Source organism: Solanum stenotomum, chromosome 6 (genome assembly GCF_019186545.1).
Source record: "Solanum stenotomum isolate F172 chromosome 6, ASM1918654v1, whole genome shotgun sequence".
NCBI classification, from domain to species: Eukaryota; Viridiplantae; Streptophyta; class Magnoliopsida; order Solanales; family Solanaceae; genus Solanum; species Solanum stenotomum.
The window spans coordinates 51,043,195-51,058,685 of NC_064287.1; the positions used below are offsets into that span (position 1 = coordinate 51,043,195).

Here is a 15,491-nt window from a genome sequence, read left to right on the forward strand (position 1 = left end):
TTTGTTGACGTGCTTGAGAATCAACGAGTCGTCAGCTGTGTTTTTAACCTTCGACTGCCTCGGACTGGACCGGAGAGAGCTCCTTATTTTCTCCATATGCCCTAAATAGAAGAAGAAATTTTTAATTAAATGCAAAAATAATAATAACATGAAGTCATACTTGAAACTACAAAAAGAAGAAGAAAACATGCATGGGACATAAAATAACACTAGAAAAATTAAATTTTAAATTTTGCTATATTATATATACTTTTAATTTATGAGTGAAGTGTGTGTGTGAGAATGGCAAGTTAAAAGAAAGAGAGAAATATATAAAGAGGGAAATTGGGAACATGAAAAATCTAAGTGTAGATTTAGAGCAGTGTACGAAGCCATACAAATAAATTATAAGTTATGTATAAAATAATTAGAGGTGATTTTTTTATAAATAATCATAAAAAGTATAGGTTAACTTGTACTGACTAATGATAGCATAATCTTCTCTATATATAATATCATAGTATTCTCATCGTTCCATTTTATGTGGCAAAATGGGGAGTACCAAGGTCAATGTAAAAATTCAAACCTATGTTCTTAAAAAAAATTTCTTCCAAAAAACTAATTACACAGTAAAAAATTATATAAAAGTATAATAGTCATAATAACTGATAATTCAAAATATTTCTAAAAAAGCATAATTAAAGTTTTTTTTTTTTACTCACAAAATACAATTGGTATACTTAACTATGTCTGATACGACATTACATTTATCAATATTGTACAAGTTGACAATTTATGTATGTGAGAATAGTCAAAAAAACAAAAGATCTCGTACACTCGTTATACATCAAATCAAACAGGTGTGTGGTAAAAAAAGTAATTTTGGGCACAACAATATATATTTGGGATGAGGTGGGAGTGATTTTGATGAATGACAAGATACAAAAAAATAAAATAAAATAAAAATAAAAATTAAGATGATTTAAACATGTAAAAAGAAATGTACAAATGCTTCAATGTACAGTTGTAAGAGGTTGGTTATGGATGATTTTAGGATAACTAAAGAAGTATCAGAGAGATATGATTAGGCAGGACATGGTATAGTTTCAGCTTATCGAGGGTATGCCATTAGATAAGAGACTATATATGAAGGTTACATATTCGAATAGATGAGTATTGTCTCACTTATACTTTCATACTAGTACTTATAACAATACTCTTATCTTAATCGTCAATTTTTATTACTATATGTTATTGATTGTACTTTCATTATAATAATATTTATATTGTTGTAGTTATTGTTTTTTTTTAAAAAAAATATTTGTCATGTTCCTTTAGTATTTTTTTCATGACTTTTCTATAAAAAAATCCAAACTACTTTGATATAGTTTTTTTTAGTAGAAGATCTGTCGAAAATAGTGACTAAGAAACAAAAGAAGTCATCACTAGGGATAAAATATGTGTACCACTTGTGAAATTACTTTAAATATATAAATTAAAGGGTAAAATATAAAATTGATTTACCAAAAATAATTGAGAGAAAATAGGACAGATCTTTGTGTGTAGACTGTAGTTCCATAGGAATAAAAAAGCAAATGGTAAAAATATCCTATTTAGCTTTTCTCCCCAACCACATGATGCAATTCAAAATAAGTACATATTTTTTCTCTGTTTTTTTTTAAATAATCATTTAGTATTTGGAGTTTTCTGATCCGATTAATTTGAATTTATGTCGGACATACTCCATTAAAATGATGCTCTTGATAAATTCTCAATTTTCGGAGTTAAAATTCAAATTCTTGATTATGAACGGAGATATTCAATCCATCTAAAAATAACTTTATTTTAACGTAAACTTCAAGAAATTAAAAAGAAGTACAAATTTGCTGAAATTTGTTGTCAAATTATAGGTATAAGTGGTTGTGATGACTCCTTCTATTTCTAATTACTCGATGTTTTTGTATTATATTGGGGATATATCTAATTTAAATTCATGTTATATAAGATTAATTAAAAGAGTGAGTTCTTCCTATAAAAAAAAATTTCACACGTAATGATCGGACTTGAAATTTGTAACTCGTATCTCTTCATGACTTCAATCCTTGGGCTATGCCATGATCAAACTCAAAAATGTATGTAGCATATAAATTTGTGTTATGCCTTTTATATAGTAATATATTTTTTTCGATATGAGATTAATTTAAAGTGTTACATAAACCCTTTTTAAAAAAATTATCAATCAAGAAGTTTGTCAACTTTTTGCTAGACCCACCTTTATGAGCCAGCCCTCAAATATCACAATATTCATAATTTCATATCATAAACTTAGAGACGAGGACATATAATATAAAATCAAATTAGTCACAATTTATAGTATAGTACAGTAATTAATGTCTTGGTCACAAGTCATAAAGTGAAAGTTGATTTTCTTTTCTTCCTTCAGAGGAAATTTCTTTTTTCTATTTGATATTCGATATTAGTAATGAAATTCGAGTATATTTTGATTCACGCATTGTAGGAACCATTTTTGAAAGTGATACTCTCAATAAGAGTTTTTTTTCATTTCCAGTGGCTCATACCTGATTTAAAGTAGGGAACTATGTAAAAAAAAATGAACAACTGGGACCATGTTATTGTATAGTATAGTACAGTAACAATACGTGACATCTTAGCTTAAGATTAGAAGTCTCACATCAGTAAAACACAGGAGAGATGTTGGGAGTATAATTAAGTAGGTCTTACATACTAATGATATGTTTTGAAGTCGTGTGGGTCTAGACAGAAAGCGGACAATATCACTAGCAGTCTTAGATATTACAAATGATATCAGAGTCACTCTTGTGTCAGTTTTGTTGATGTGGGTCATGCGGTGGGGCAAACCTCATCGAGAACACTAAGTCCATAAGAGAGGGTGTATATGACACCCTAGCTTAAGATAAGAAGTTCTACATCGACAAAACATGATTGAGATGTTGGATATATAAATAAGCAACCTTACACACTACAATGACGTGTTTTAAAGTCGTGCTGACCTATACTCAGAGTGGACAATATCACTAATAAATTGGATTGTTACACAATACATTCAGTATAATTTCACAAGTTAAATATAAAAAGGAAAGTGTGGGTATGCAATCTTACTCTATCTTGTAAACATATATAAAGAATCTATTTCCAAAATCATGTTGAAACTACCCTACTAAGGTTAATAGAGGAAATTCCAAAAGAAAAGATCAAATGAAGACACAAGTATCAATGGGGAAAAAAACAACATATGATCCATCAACTATATAGTAAGTTTATGATGAGTAATATAAGAATGCATATTTCACCTTAAAAAAGGGATCAAAGAAGAAAATAAGGAGATGGAAATTATGTGAAGTTATGGTGCAAAATGGATGAGTTGACAGATTGAAATGACAAGTCATACTGCCTATTGTGTTTGAAAGGGGTACTTTCTTGTCCTACACATCAGGGGAATCCTAAGAAAAATACAACAACCTTTGAGTCATCTAAACATCAAAATTACTTTTGAAAAAAAAAAAAGCCTTACAATATCTAACATAAAAAATATAAATATCTTGGGATACTATAATGTAGTTTTCCTGATAAAAAAAAGGACAAATTTTAGTTGCTTTTGGAGTTTGAGATAGATGCATGGTCAGAGAAGAATTATATGGTCCTCAACTATCTAGTTAGTTCCTAACTAGTTCAAACTACTCCTTCCATTCATTCCAAAAAGAATATCATCCTTTAAGATCAAATATTCGAAAGTCTTTTTTCAAAAACAAAATTCTACGTCTAATCAAATAGTATCACATAAATTAGAATGAATTGAGTGATATACAATGACTTTATAAAATAATTTTTTTCCAGAATCAAGTCGTCTAAATGATAACTACATGTATTGTCCATTGAATGTGCCGTTAGTAATTCGATAAATAAGCCAAGTAACATGCTAAATATAAATAGTGTATATTAATTATATCCGTTTGAGGATTGATGAAGACTTTACTAACATTTGAATTTAACTTAAATATATCGACGAATTTGAAAAAAGTTCTTACATTATCAAGCCACAGAATTTTTTTATAAATAACCCTTCATAAAGATCTAAATTTATAATCGTAAAAATAAGACAGGTTACAAGACATCTTAGGTTCATTCGCGCAGTTGGTAATATGTTTAAAGTTGGGCTTACTTGATATAACCCACAAGGTTCAAGCTGGGCTTATTGGCATCTGTTCTTCTTAAATCAATTGGGCCATTAAGCAAACAAATTGGGGGTAATAAAACTATTGGGCTTGAGTTAAAAATGGGCCGCAAATTTGACGGGTTAGATATGGCAAACTATGGGTCCAAAGTGCACAGATACTCGATTTTGGGACACTAATATTTAAGTCATATTCGTAGTGCATAAAAAAATGTCAGTCTACCAATTTAAGAATAACTTTAGATATGAGTTGTTGTTTGAAATTAGATTTTATACGGCCGAAATTCAAACCTAAATGGTTGAAGTTCAACCATTTTTATATGATTGCATCCATGTGATTGAATTAAGTTATTTTTTTCTAAATCTCAGACATTTTTCTCTGAAATTAGACCTTGTCAAAATAACGTTCAAACATCTCATGTCTGAAGTTACTCCGAAATGGATAGAGATTTGCAAAACTATATTAAGGAAATGAATACATATCAAATAGCGATAACTATATAAGATACTCCATGAAATTTTCACATGAAAAGTGGAGTTGAATGCAACTTTGGATGAGATGTATCGACATATAATACAACTAAAAATATTATTTGGGAGAAAATAAGTGATTTTTCATATATTTTTTTTTGTGTTTAGTAGATGCATAGAAAAATTACACCTTTTTGGTGCAAATTTATCACTAGATAGAGCGTCTAGTGGCTTTTTATTAGATCATAGAAAAATTACACTTATTTTAATAAGAATAATAATTTTTTTTCTCACACTTCCGAGTCCTATGTGATAACTGATAAGGGATAACAATATCTGGCAACTTTTTACGTATGCATAAACTAATATAAATAATCTTTTTTATGTGATTTCTCAGATTCCATATTACTATTTTAATTGATCTTATGATAATGATTATAGTTTACCCTGTTTCTTGGTGATTTATTTTCATTAATAATCCATAAATTATGCTATAAACATGACACTTCCAAATATTTATTAGTCTTGATATTGTATTATGTTTTACTAATACCAAATTGTTGAATTTGATATTGGTAATATAGTCTTGTAAACTATGTTGCTTACGACACTTTGTTGACGTGTGCATCGAATGCGTCAATATTTTTTAAAGAGTCCGAACAACCTGGTGAAAACAAGTTGCTTTAAGTTTATCAAAGTTTATAGTTTTTCTTGATTCCAACAACCTCAATAATATTGGAAAATTCACTTTCTGACTAATCTGAATTTGTGTCGTGTAGGGTTCACTAAAGAGAAAAGCACTCTCTTCCAAAGAAGAAATCAAAATTTATAGCTTTTTTTTTAATTCCAACAAGCTCAATATAATAATATTGGGAAATTCACTTTCTAACTAATCTGAATTTGTGTCGTGTAGGGCCCTCTAATTAGGAAAGCACTCTCTACCGAGAAGAAAAAGATGTTTAGATTATTGAGTGAGGTAGTTAATAACAATACTCTACTCCCATTGCTTAAATTTCTTTCACTAGCAATTTTTTGATTAGTTCTTGCTCACAAAAAAAGCACAAATTGTCCCAAAAGAAACTTTCAAACTTCTTAGCAAACTTGTCTTTGCACTTTTCTTGCCATGTTTGATCTTCACTCACTTGGGACAATCGATTACACTTGATAATTTCGTGCATTGGTGGTTTATACTTGTTAACGTGTTGTTAAGTACGATTATAGGCTTTGTTTTAGGTGTTTTAGTAGTGATTATATGTCGTCCCCTCAAGAATTTACTCGATTGATTATCATCATGACCGCGTTTGATAACACGAGCAATCTTCCCTTAGCTATAGTTTGCTCATAGTATGGATCAACCTAATTGTAAAAGGAATAGAGTTGCTTATGTTTCTTTTGCCTAATGCATCGCGGTGATTCTTGTTTATATACTCGTTAATCATATGATGGAGATACTATAAGGTTGTCGATGAAAAGGAGGACGAGGAGGAGGAGGTTAGTATGCCTCTTTTAGTTGAAGCAGAGTGGCTAGGCTTTAAGGACAAAGAAACAGAACACTCGATAGCTAGGCTTTTCGTGCTTCCTCTGTTGGGGATTGGAGTCGTTACGTTGGCTGATTGGATGAATTTTCTTCTCGAGGGTGATCATATGTATACGTTCGTGCTGTTGTTGCAGTATACAACGCCAAGTGCAGTTGTTGGGAGCCATTGCTAGCTTGAGAGGCAATGCAGTAAGTGAAGCCTCAACACTTTTTTCACTGTCATTGTACATTGTTGTTTACTTTAAGCAGTTCACTTTTCTCTGAGATTAATTTCATGCACAACTGTATATTGCTCGGACTCTCCAAAATATTGTCACATCTGTATAGGATCTTCCAAAAATGCATAGCTTTTGAAGTATCTGACACACTTGCTCTTGATGTTGATTAATGTAAGTTTACTACATTTCTTAGTTCCAATACATTCATATCTTTTTTTAACTTCTTTTTGCTTCTCTATGTTGCATAGAAGACATTATATATTTTTTTCGGAAATCAATTGGTTGACTAATTTGAATTCGTGTCATGTAGCAGGAGGAAGCTATATGTATGTCGAAGAGTGGTCAGTTGAACACACCATGTATGTAGGTCAAATGCTATTTTTCATAGATATATACCATGACCTTTAAAAGTAATTTTGAACACCCTTAAGGTCAAAATTTCTGAATTCGCCTAGGGTACACTAAATGTCAAAGCTAAGAACTTATACAGAACTTGTTGTAGACGTATTTCACACGCGATACACGTATATGTTTCTATTTCTCTATCGGGAAAATTGAAATATTTCTTTTTGAACATAACCAAGATCCTGGAACTAATAATTCATTTAGCACAATATAACCTTTGGCACATAGAATAGTGTTATATTTATTTTGAATTGATTGACAAATAATTTGATCAATATGTCAAAATATGTCTAGTAATAACATCGTCCGTGAGGATTCATATAGCCTACCCCCAACATGTTTGGGACTAAGGTGCGGACTCGTTGTTGTTGATCACTTCTTTTTTTAATTGTAAGGAAATATGAAACGAATAATTACGAAGAAATTGATGAAAAATAATGTGATATTATTTCAAGTAGCCTATTGGGCCTGTCTGGGTATGATTAGTGATAACCCAATGGGCCTTAGTGTATCAATATTTCATTGGGCTTTGACTGGATCCAATTGCTGGGCTATGACTTCAGACAAAAGTTGCAAAATTCACATTTGAAGTTTGACATATTGCTTGTCGAAGTAAATTTCTAACATACGCATTAAAAGATTGGCTTATCAAGACCAAACTTCCGATATACATGTTTGAAGTTTGATTTATCGAGGACGGACTTCAAATATGTCTTCCTGAAGTTTGAACTATCCATTTTCGTTTCTGCCATTGTTTTTGAGTTTTTTCAACAACATTCACTTGATTAAACTCACTTTCATAGTCTAAAATGGTCCAAATTTGACCTCCGTTAATAATTTAGTTCATATGTATCCTTTTCGTTAACGGAAATGATTCAGATTTTTCCACTCTCACTTTCTCACAATAAATAATTAATAAATCACTCCCCCGTGTTTATGATAAAATAGTTGAAATGCGTATAAGTTGATAACCGCTTAAAGAAAAATATGAAGTATATACTAAGAAAATAAGATTACAAATAATTAGATTTGCTCTTACAAGACACACATTTGGGTAGTTGGGCAATAAATATTCTTCTCTAATCTTCCAAATCCTATATTTAAACATGTGAAAAAGGTTTATTTGACTAAGAGGGATAAAAGTGCATTTAACGGAAGTTTGGGGGTGTAAAATGACAACTCAGGTCCATTTTATCAACTGGACATTGGGTTCTTTGGACCAAGAACTAAACTTTTACTAAAATTTATAGGACTTGAATTGAAACTTATCCAAATCAAAAGTTAGAAAATGATTTTTCTTCTTTTAAAGCAAACAAATAAATGGAAATAGAGAAGACCATTTGACTAGGCAAATAAGACTTTGAATTATATTGGAATGGTCAAACACTCTATTTTAATTCAAGATGGCATTTGAGTTCTTGTCCAAATACAAAGATTTTACCTAGAACAAGAAAGTATGTTTGACTTCGAAGATATTTAGTTTACAGTTTGATTAGTTAATTCATATGGTGAACTCTGACATCTGAATTAAAGATAGAAAAATACGTTTATTTCACCACTTTCAAAGTTTGACACACTTCTCTTCATAAGAAAACACACGAAAATTATGAAAAGTATGTGGACTACATGAATTTCATTTCCATACTTTATACATACAATATAATATTTCAGCTAAAAAAGTTGGAATGAATCACTTGCGCCTCTCCATGAATTATGGAGAGAATTAATTTAGAGTCAAATAATGACACTAATTTCATTACAAAATGGATTAGAATATCCAAAGAATAATCCCTGTCCAAAAGCAAAACTAGACTTCCAACATAATGTTGCTAGTAATTGCTACCCATAAAACAACAAACTACCTTTCTTTCAGATTATTTTGAATTTGTGTTAGCTTCATATCGAAGAATTTTTTTATTGTTAAAGCTTAAACTTTATACTTAAAATAAAAAGTAAAAAAGTCAAAATTACTAGTTTGCTCTTGAACTTACACTAGATACGTTCATTAATTAAGGGAAATACTAAACACTTTCTACCAAAAGATTTTTTATTTCTGAAATCAAATTCGAAATTTTTGATGAAGAGTCGAGAAATCTTAATTATTTCATTATAGATATTTTTGGTACATATGCGGAGAATTGAACGAAAAGCAAGATGCATGCCTTGTTTCCTGCACCTACTATAAGTACTAAGTATTATTAATATTTAATACTCCCTCCGTCCATAATTAATTGTCATGGTTTCCTTTTTTAGAGTCAAATAATAAGAACTTTGACCAATATTTTACGATGTATATTTTCATCATATTAATATGCAAAAAATTGCAACTTATAGTACTTTTCGTATAGTTTTTGAATATCTATTTTTTTAAAAAAAAATATCGAATTAACGTAATCTAATTTAACTTTAAAAATTAGTCAAATTGACTTTCGAAAAGCGCAACTTGACAAATAAAAGTGGACAGAGGGAGTATTAGAGCTAATTAATCTCTATATTATGGATTCTTTTCACATTGCCCCATTAAATAGGAAAAAAAGACGGAAAACTTCTTGTTATATGATTATAAAATAAAATTTGTACAATTATAACAATTCGATGTATAAAGCATCAAATATTAGCAGCTTACAAAGAAACATTGCATCTTATTGTAGATAATATATTTTAATATAAATATTAATAATTGTTTCTATATTTATTGTAGCTCAAATCTATAATGTATTAATGGTATAAAGATAATTTTATTGTTGGTTCGAAAAATTCTATAACTATGCTAAAGATAATTGTCCCCACTTTAGAATCAAATCTGCTTCTATAGTCAATTTCAATGATTTTGTATCAATATATTATACGCAAATTTTTTGAGTGTGTTGATAACTTTTATCAGCAATATTTTTTTTTATTGGTTACTTTTTTTCAGGTTCCGAGTTATTTATATTTAAAGCAATACTTTTTATTAGTTTGATTTTATAATAAAATAAATTCTAAAAAAAAAAACAAATAATAACATATAAATAAATTTTTAAGTTGTTTTTTTCACGGACATTGATACCAAAAAAGAAAACTTTGTTTAAGCTGATATATATATATATATATACATGTTTTGCTTATGATACTAAAGATAATCACTACAATAATTTATAAGATAGGATAATAAATTTGTGAAAAAGAGAATGAAAGGCAAAAAAAATATAGGAAACTAACACGAATTAGTTAATGAGCAAGTGATTTTTCAAATACGAGATATTAAATTCGAAAATAATATATATAAAATCTCTATCACACCATGTGAAAGTAGAGAATTCTCATTTCAAACCAGAGGCCAGTATCAAAAGTAAAGGTATATATATATATATATATATATATATATATATATGGATTATTTCTTTATTTGTATGGGAGATGAAATGCTTAGAGATAAGATGCTTTTAATAATCTTATATTAATTAGCATATTTCTTGATGTGTAGGTTTGATCATTTTATTAAGCAAATAGGTAAAAGTATTTGTATAGACATATGACGGTGGCACTCGAAATTGGTATCATAAATTAATATTTCCTCTTAGACCATATTAATTGAATCATTGAAAAAAATTATGATCTGAAATAAATAAATAGTTTAAAGTTCAAGAAAGTTATTTTGTTTTTTCATATACACATTTTATACAAAAAAAATTTGAACTTGCTCTCCAAAGTCACTTCCAATTACAGATAGTAATAGCAATAGTTTTTCGTATACAAAATCAATCATATTTTACTTTTCTTTTCTTCCTTTTTTAGATTCATATAAATTGCGTTCATTATCATGACTTTTCACGAAACAAGTTTATTATAAAATGATAATATAAATTTATAGATATAAATCATATTTTTTTAAAATCAAATAATTTTTCCAAAATGACGAAATACATGGTGAAACTTCAGCTAAAACTTTATCAATTGTCAAAATTATTAAGAACTTATAGCCAAACACTAATTTAATTAAACGTCTTAGATTTAAACCCTAAATATAAATTTTATAAAATTTTTAAAAACGAGTCATGTTGGAAGCGTTGCCCCGAAACGAGCCTCACAAAATATAGTGGAGATCCAAGATAATAAGAAAGACCAAAGAAAAAATTCAGTGAATGGTTGCTAGTTGTTTATTGCTTCAAGGATTCTGTCACACCTCTTTCTCCCCACGAATCCTTCACTTTCCTTCCTTTCCTCTCAATTTCCCTATAAATTCTCCATAAACCCTAATTAAGCAAACGCCAAAAACACATTATCTTCTCCCCTCCACAAATTCCAATCTTGATAATAATTTTTTTTTCAAAATAAAGAAAACCCCTTTATTCAGATTCCTCCAATTCTTGATTTTTCATCTATATATATACTCTAATGGTTTCATTCTTCATTATACTCCAACCCCTTTAACAATTTTATGCTAACGATTCAATCTTTATCTTGAATTCTTGATTTTTCCTCAATCTTTGTGTTGTTTTAGCAATGGCTGTTGCATACCCTCAATTTTTTGGTACAAAAAAAGTTGACACTTCATTGATGGTGTCATCATCTTCCTCTGTTTCCCCTGTTATTCTATCTCAAGATGAGTTGAAAAAGGTAGCTGCTTATAAAGCTGTTGAGTTTGTTGAGTCTGGTATGGTTGTTGGTTTAGGTACAGGGTCTACAGCAAAGCATGCTGTTGACAAAATAGCTGAGCTTTTACATAGTGGTAAGTTAAAGAACATTGTAGGGATTCCCACTTCAAAGATTACTCATGAACAAGCTGTTTCACTTGGTATCCCTTTATCAGATCTGAATAAACACCCTATTGTTGATTTAGCAATTGATGGTGCTGATGAAGTTGACCCTCAAATGAATTTGGTTAAAGGGAGAGGAGGGTCATTGCTTAGGGAAAAAATGGTTGAGGCAGCTACTAAGAAGTTTATTGTTATTGTTGATGAGTCAAAATTGGTGAATTATATAGGTGGTAGTGGACTTGCTATGCCTGTTGAGATTGTGCCCTTTTGTTGGGAGTTTACATTGAAGAGGCTTGAGATGTTGTTTATTGAAGCTGGATGTGTTGGGAAGTTGAGAACAGCAGGTGGAAGTGGAGGTGAAGAGCCTTATGTTACTGATAATGGTAATTATATTATTGATTTGTATTTCAAGAAGGATATGGGTGATTTGAAAGATGCAAGTGATGCAATTTTGAGACTTGCTGGTGTTGTTGAGCATGGCATGTTTATTGATATGGCTACTACTGTTATTGTTGCTGGAAAACTTGGTGTCTCTGTTACTAATAAGTTATAGGGAGAAGGTTGAATTTTGATTAGTTGTTATCTTTTAGGAACCTTAGCTGAGGTATTAGGATGTTGGGGGTGGGGGTGGGGGTTCTTGCTAAAACATTTATGTGGCAAGTAAAAAATTTTGGTGTTTTCTGCACCAAATAATATATTGAATTGTTTGGGGTATTTGCCTCAAAGTTGCTATCTTGCTGATATATTTACTTTTGTTCTTTGTGCTAACTTTGTGTTTTTGGCTTCAAAGTTGGTTCCTTGCTGAAATACTTACTTGGTTCTTTGTGCTAACTTTGTGTTTTTGGCTTCAAAGTTGGTTTCTTGCTGAAATATTTATGTGGATTAAAGAATTGGTGCATTTTGCATCAACTGATATATTGAATTGTTGGGTTATTTGCCTTAAAGTTGCAATCTTTGAAGGGGTTATTGATGAACACTTTAAAGAATGGAACTTTTCATGCTAGTTGTTGATCATATCATTTTTCCTTGTTATAGATGGTATTTTTTCCTTGTATTTGTGAACAGCTTTGAGGTTAATCTGACTTGTATGCTATGTTGCTCGGACTGAACAATGCTGCAACGCCCTTTGTCGGAGCCTCTAAAAATAAACTACTCTTGGAGGATCCGACAGAGTCCCCGAGCAACGTAGTGTTTGTGGTCTGATTTTCCTAATGTTATACACTACTCTTGGAGGATCCGACAGAGTCTGAGCAACGTAGTGTTTGTGGTCTGATTCTCCTAATGTTATACACTACTCTTGGAGGATCTGACAGAGTCCGAGCAACGTAGTGTTTATGGTCTGATTCTCCTTATGTTATACACTACTCTTGGAGGCTCTGACAGTCTGAGCAACATAGTGTTTGTGGTCTGATTCTCCTAATGTTATGTGAAGCATTATGTCCAATCCTGTTACATTTGAATCTACTGCAGTTGCTACTGGTTCATGGTAATATGGCTCTTCTTTTGTGTTGAATTATGCAAGTACTTGTTTTGCCATAATATCAGTGTGTTGATGCATTATGGTTCAATGAAGTGCTTAATCTTCATGTATATAAATGAGCAAATGGATAATCGTGCTTGCACGGAATTTGTTCCAGTTCTTTATCTCCATGAACTTTCATATAGACACTTGAACTTGTTCAAAAACGCTGTTTGGATCCATGAATGCCTGCTAATGTTAGTCTTATTAAGAGTAATTTTCTGCATTTTTATGATTGATAATCTAGGGGAAATGATATTGATAGCCAAGTATAAACCTAAGTTGCGCGGACTCTTCACTTTCGCTGCAGCACCTGTGTTGGATTCTCCTAAAATACACTACTTTTAGAGCACATCCACTGACATTTTTGAAGAGTCCAAGCAACATAGGTATAAACTACTTTTTGCTCAATAGGATAAAGGTAAGGACTAGAGTTTTTCAATTGAAATGTGTGTTTGAAAAGATTGAATGCTGACCATCTATAGTGTTACAAGTTGTGACACTATAATTTGTTTGTCATTTGTATGTTGGGAAGTTTTTCTTTTTAGAAGCAAGTGGTCCTCCATGGCCACAACTTGTCACTTGTATGGTTTTGAAAAGTTCTGAACTATTGGGACACATGGTAGCTAATGTGGACCAATGGTGTTTGCTTCAAGTCTATAATGATGGTGTGGTGCCAGCTTGTGTACACCCTCGAGTGTTTCACCAAGTACTTGTTACCTCTCATCAACATAACATAGGTATAGAGTTACTCTATGCATTATAGGTTAGTAAGGTTATTTTCTGACCGCTGTAGTCCCTCATGATATTCACACACTTCAACGATTGATCGACCACATGCTTGGGTGTTAGGAGAGTTGCAATGAATCTAGCAAGGGTATCGGACCACGTTATTTTTTGGGGCAGGTGCTTTGTATCTCTCATGTATATCCATCTTGTTAGAATAGACATCAATGAGACGTTTCACCTATGACTTGTATAACATCAATTATGATGTTATACAAGTCAAATTAACGTCTTAAACTTTGTATCCAGTAAAACCATCGACATAAAAATTGAGGGAGTAACCTCTGGACAAAGGAATATATGAAAATTCCAATGTAGACCACCTATGTGTTTTATTTGTTTTATTTTTATGCAGAGATTTTGCAGCTCTGGATTTGTTATAGACTTACAGTAGCAACAGAGCTAAATTGAACAAATAAGATCCACATTTTGTTTCTAAAACTATGGCCAGAAATGCTCTATGAGGATTAAAAGAAATATTAAAATCTCATACTTCGAATTTAGACCTATCGGAAGCAACCTCTCTATTTTCACGAGGTAGGAATAAGATCTATACATACTTAATTCTCCTCAGACTCTACCTTTGAGATTATATTGGGTAGGCGATTGTACTTGAAATTAGACACACATCACGAATGGAAGATGAGTTTGTTATCTGAGTTTCAGAATTTTTTTACACGAGTGATGCTTACCATCCGAGCAATTCTTTTTTTTATGGAGATTCCTCAACCTTGCACCATTAAATCACAATTTATCAGGTTGTTTTATCTTAGAAATCGTGGTTATAATGAAATTATTACACTAATTTCAATGTATAAAATAAATCACTTGTATTTTAAGGGGAATAGCTGGCTATGATAGATAATTGTGGAGATTAAAAAATTATTAATTGATGTTTCCAAACTAACTACCATATATTAAAATATGATATTTTTTAATTAGAGTTTTCGAGTTTGAGCCTTGAGTATGAACTCTATTCTGTTAGGGAGTGTTATACAGATGCAAATTTAAATTTAATCGATCATCAAACATATACCAAAATATGATGGATCATAATGACAATAGAGATAATAGGCAACTTATTTACCATTAGAATTCTTCTACTATTTGCTCTAACCCCTAAAGGGTTGGTAAATGGTAGGTATACATAGTAAGAAAGTAATGCAAATTATGAGAGTTTTGTCAATCATATAATATTTTAAAAAATAAAAAATAGAAGACAATACATGATTACAATATCTAAGGTTGTTGAATTTTTTCCTCACATTGATTGTTAAGTTTTCAACACGTTTTGCTTGCTTTGTTGTTAGGTGGAAGTACATATAGGGATATGAGAATATACACAAGAGAAGGATCGACATACTTCTAGACTGACAAGTTTTTGAAGAAGGAATGCATATGACATCATCGATGAATCCTACATCAAAAATTTATATGTTTCACGTATTTTCAGGTTTGATGATGGTATAGACCAAGAAACAAATTTATGAGGTTCATTAGGTCAAAACGGACAATACGTGATGTCATGGGGATTTAAATCCTAGTTTCCATTGGCAAAGTAAGTAATGAATGTTACAAAAGAAATAAAAATGTTATGTAATTTCTTCTTATTTACCTTGTGTCT

The 15,491-nt window shown here is 30.8% G+C and overlaps 1 protein-coding gene and 1 pseudogene across 1 annotated transcript; both read left to right on the top strand.

Annotated features, from left to right (window-relative positions):
* Positions 1 to 4,294: 4,294 nt before the first annotated feature.
* Positions 4,295 to 6,373, top strand: LOC125868867 (protein PIN-LIKES 2-like; annotated as a pseudogene).
* A 4,575-nt stretch (positions 6,374 to 10,948) lies between these two features.
* Positions 10,949 to 12,314, top strand: LOC125869419 (probable ribose-5-phosphate isomerase 1). The gene has a single exon (XM_049550006.1). The coding sequence runs from the start codon at positions 11,309 to 11,311 to the stop codon at positions 12,113 to 12,115; it is 807 nt and encodes a 268-aa protein (XP_049405963.1). The 5' UTR covers positions 10,949 to 11,308; the 3' UTR covers positions 12,116 to 12,314.
* Positions 12,315 to 15,491: the final 3,177 nt, after the last annotated feature.

Coding starts and splice junctions, on each gene's coding strand:
- LOC125869419 (XM_049550006.1), top strand. CDS start 11,309: ATGGCTGTTGCATACCCTCAATTTTTTGGTACAAAAAAAGTTGACACT.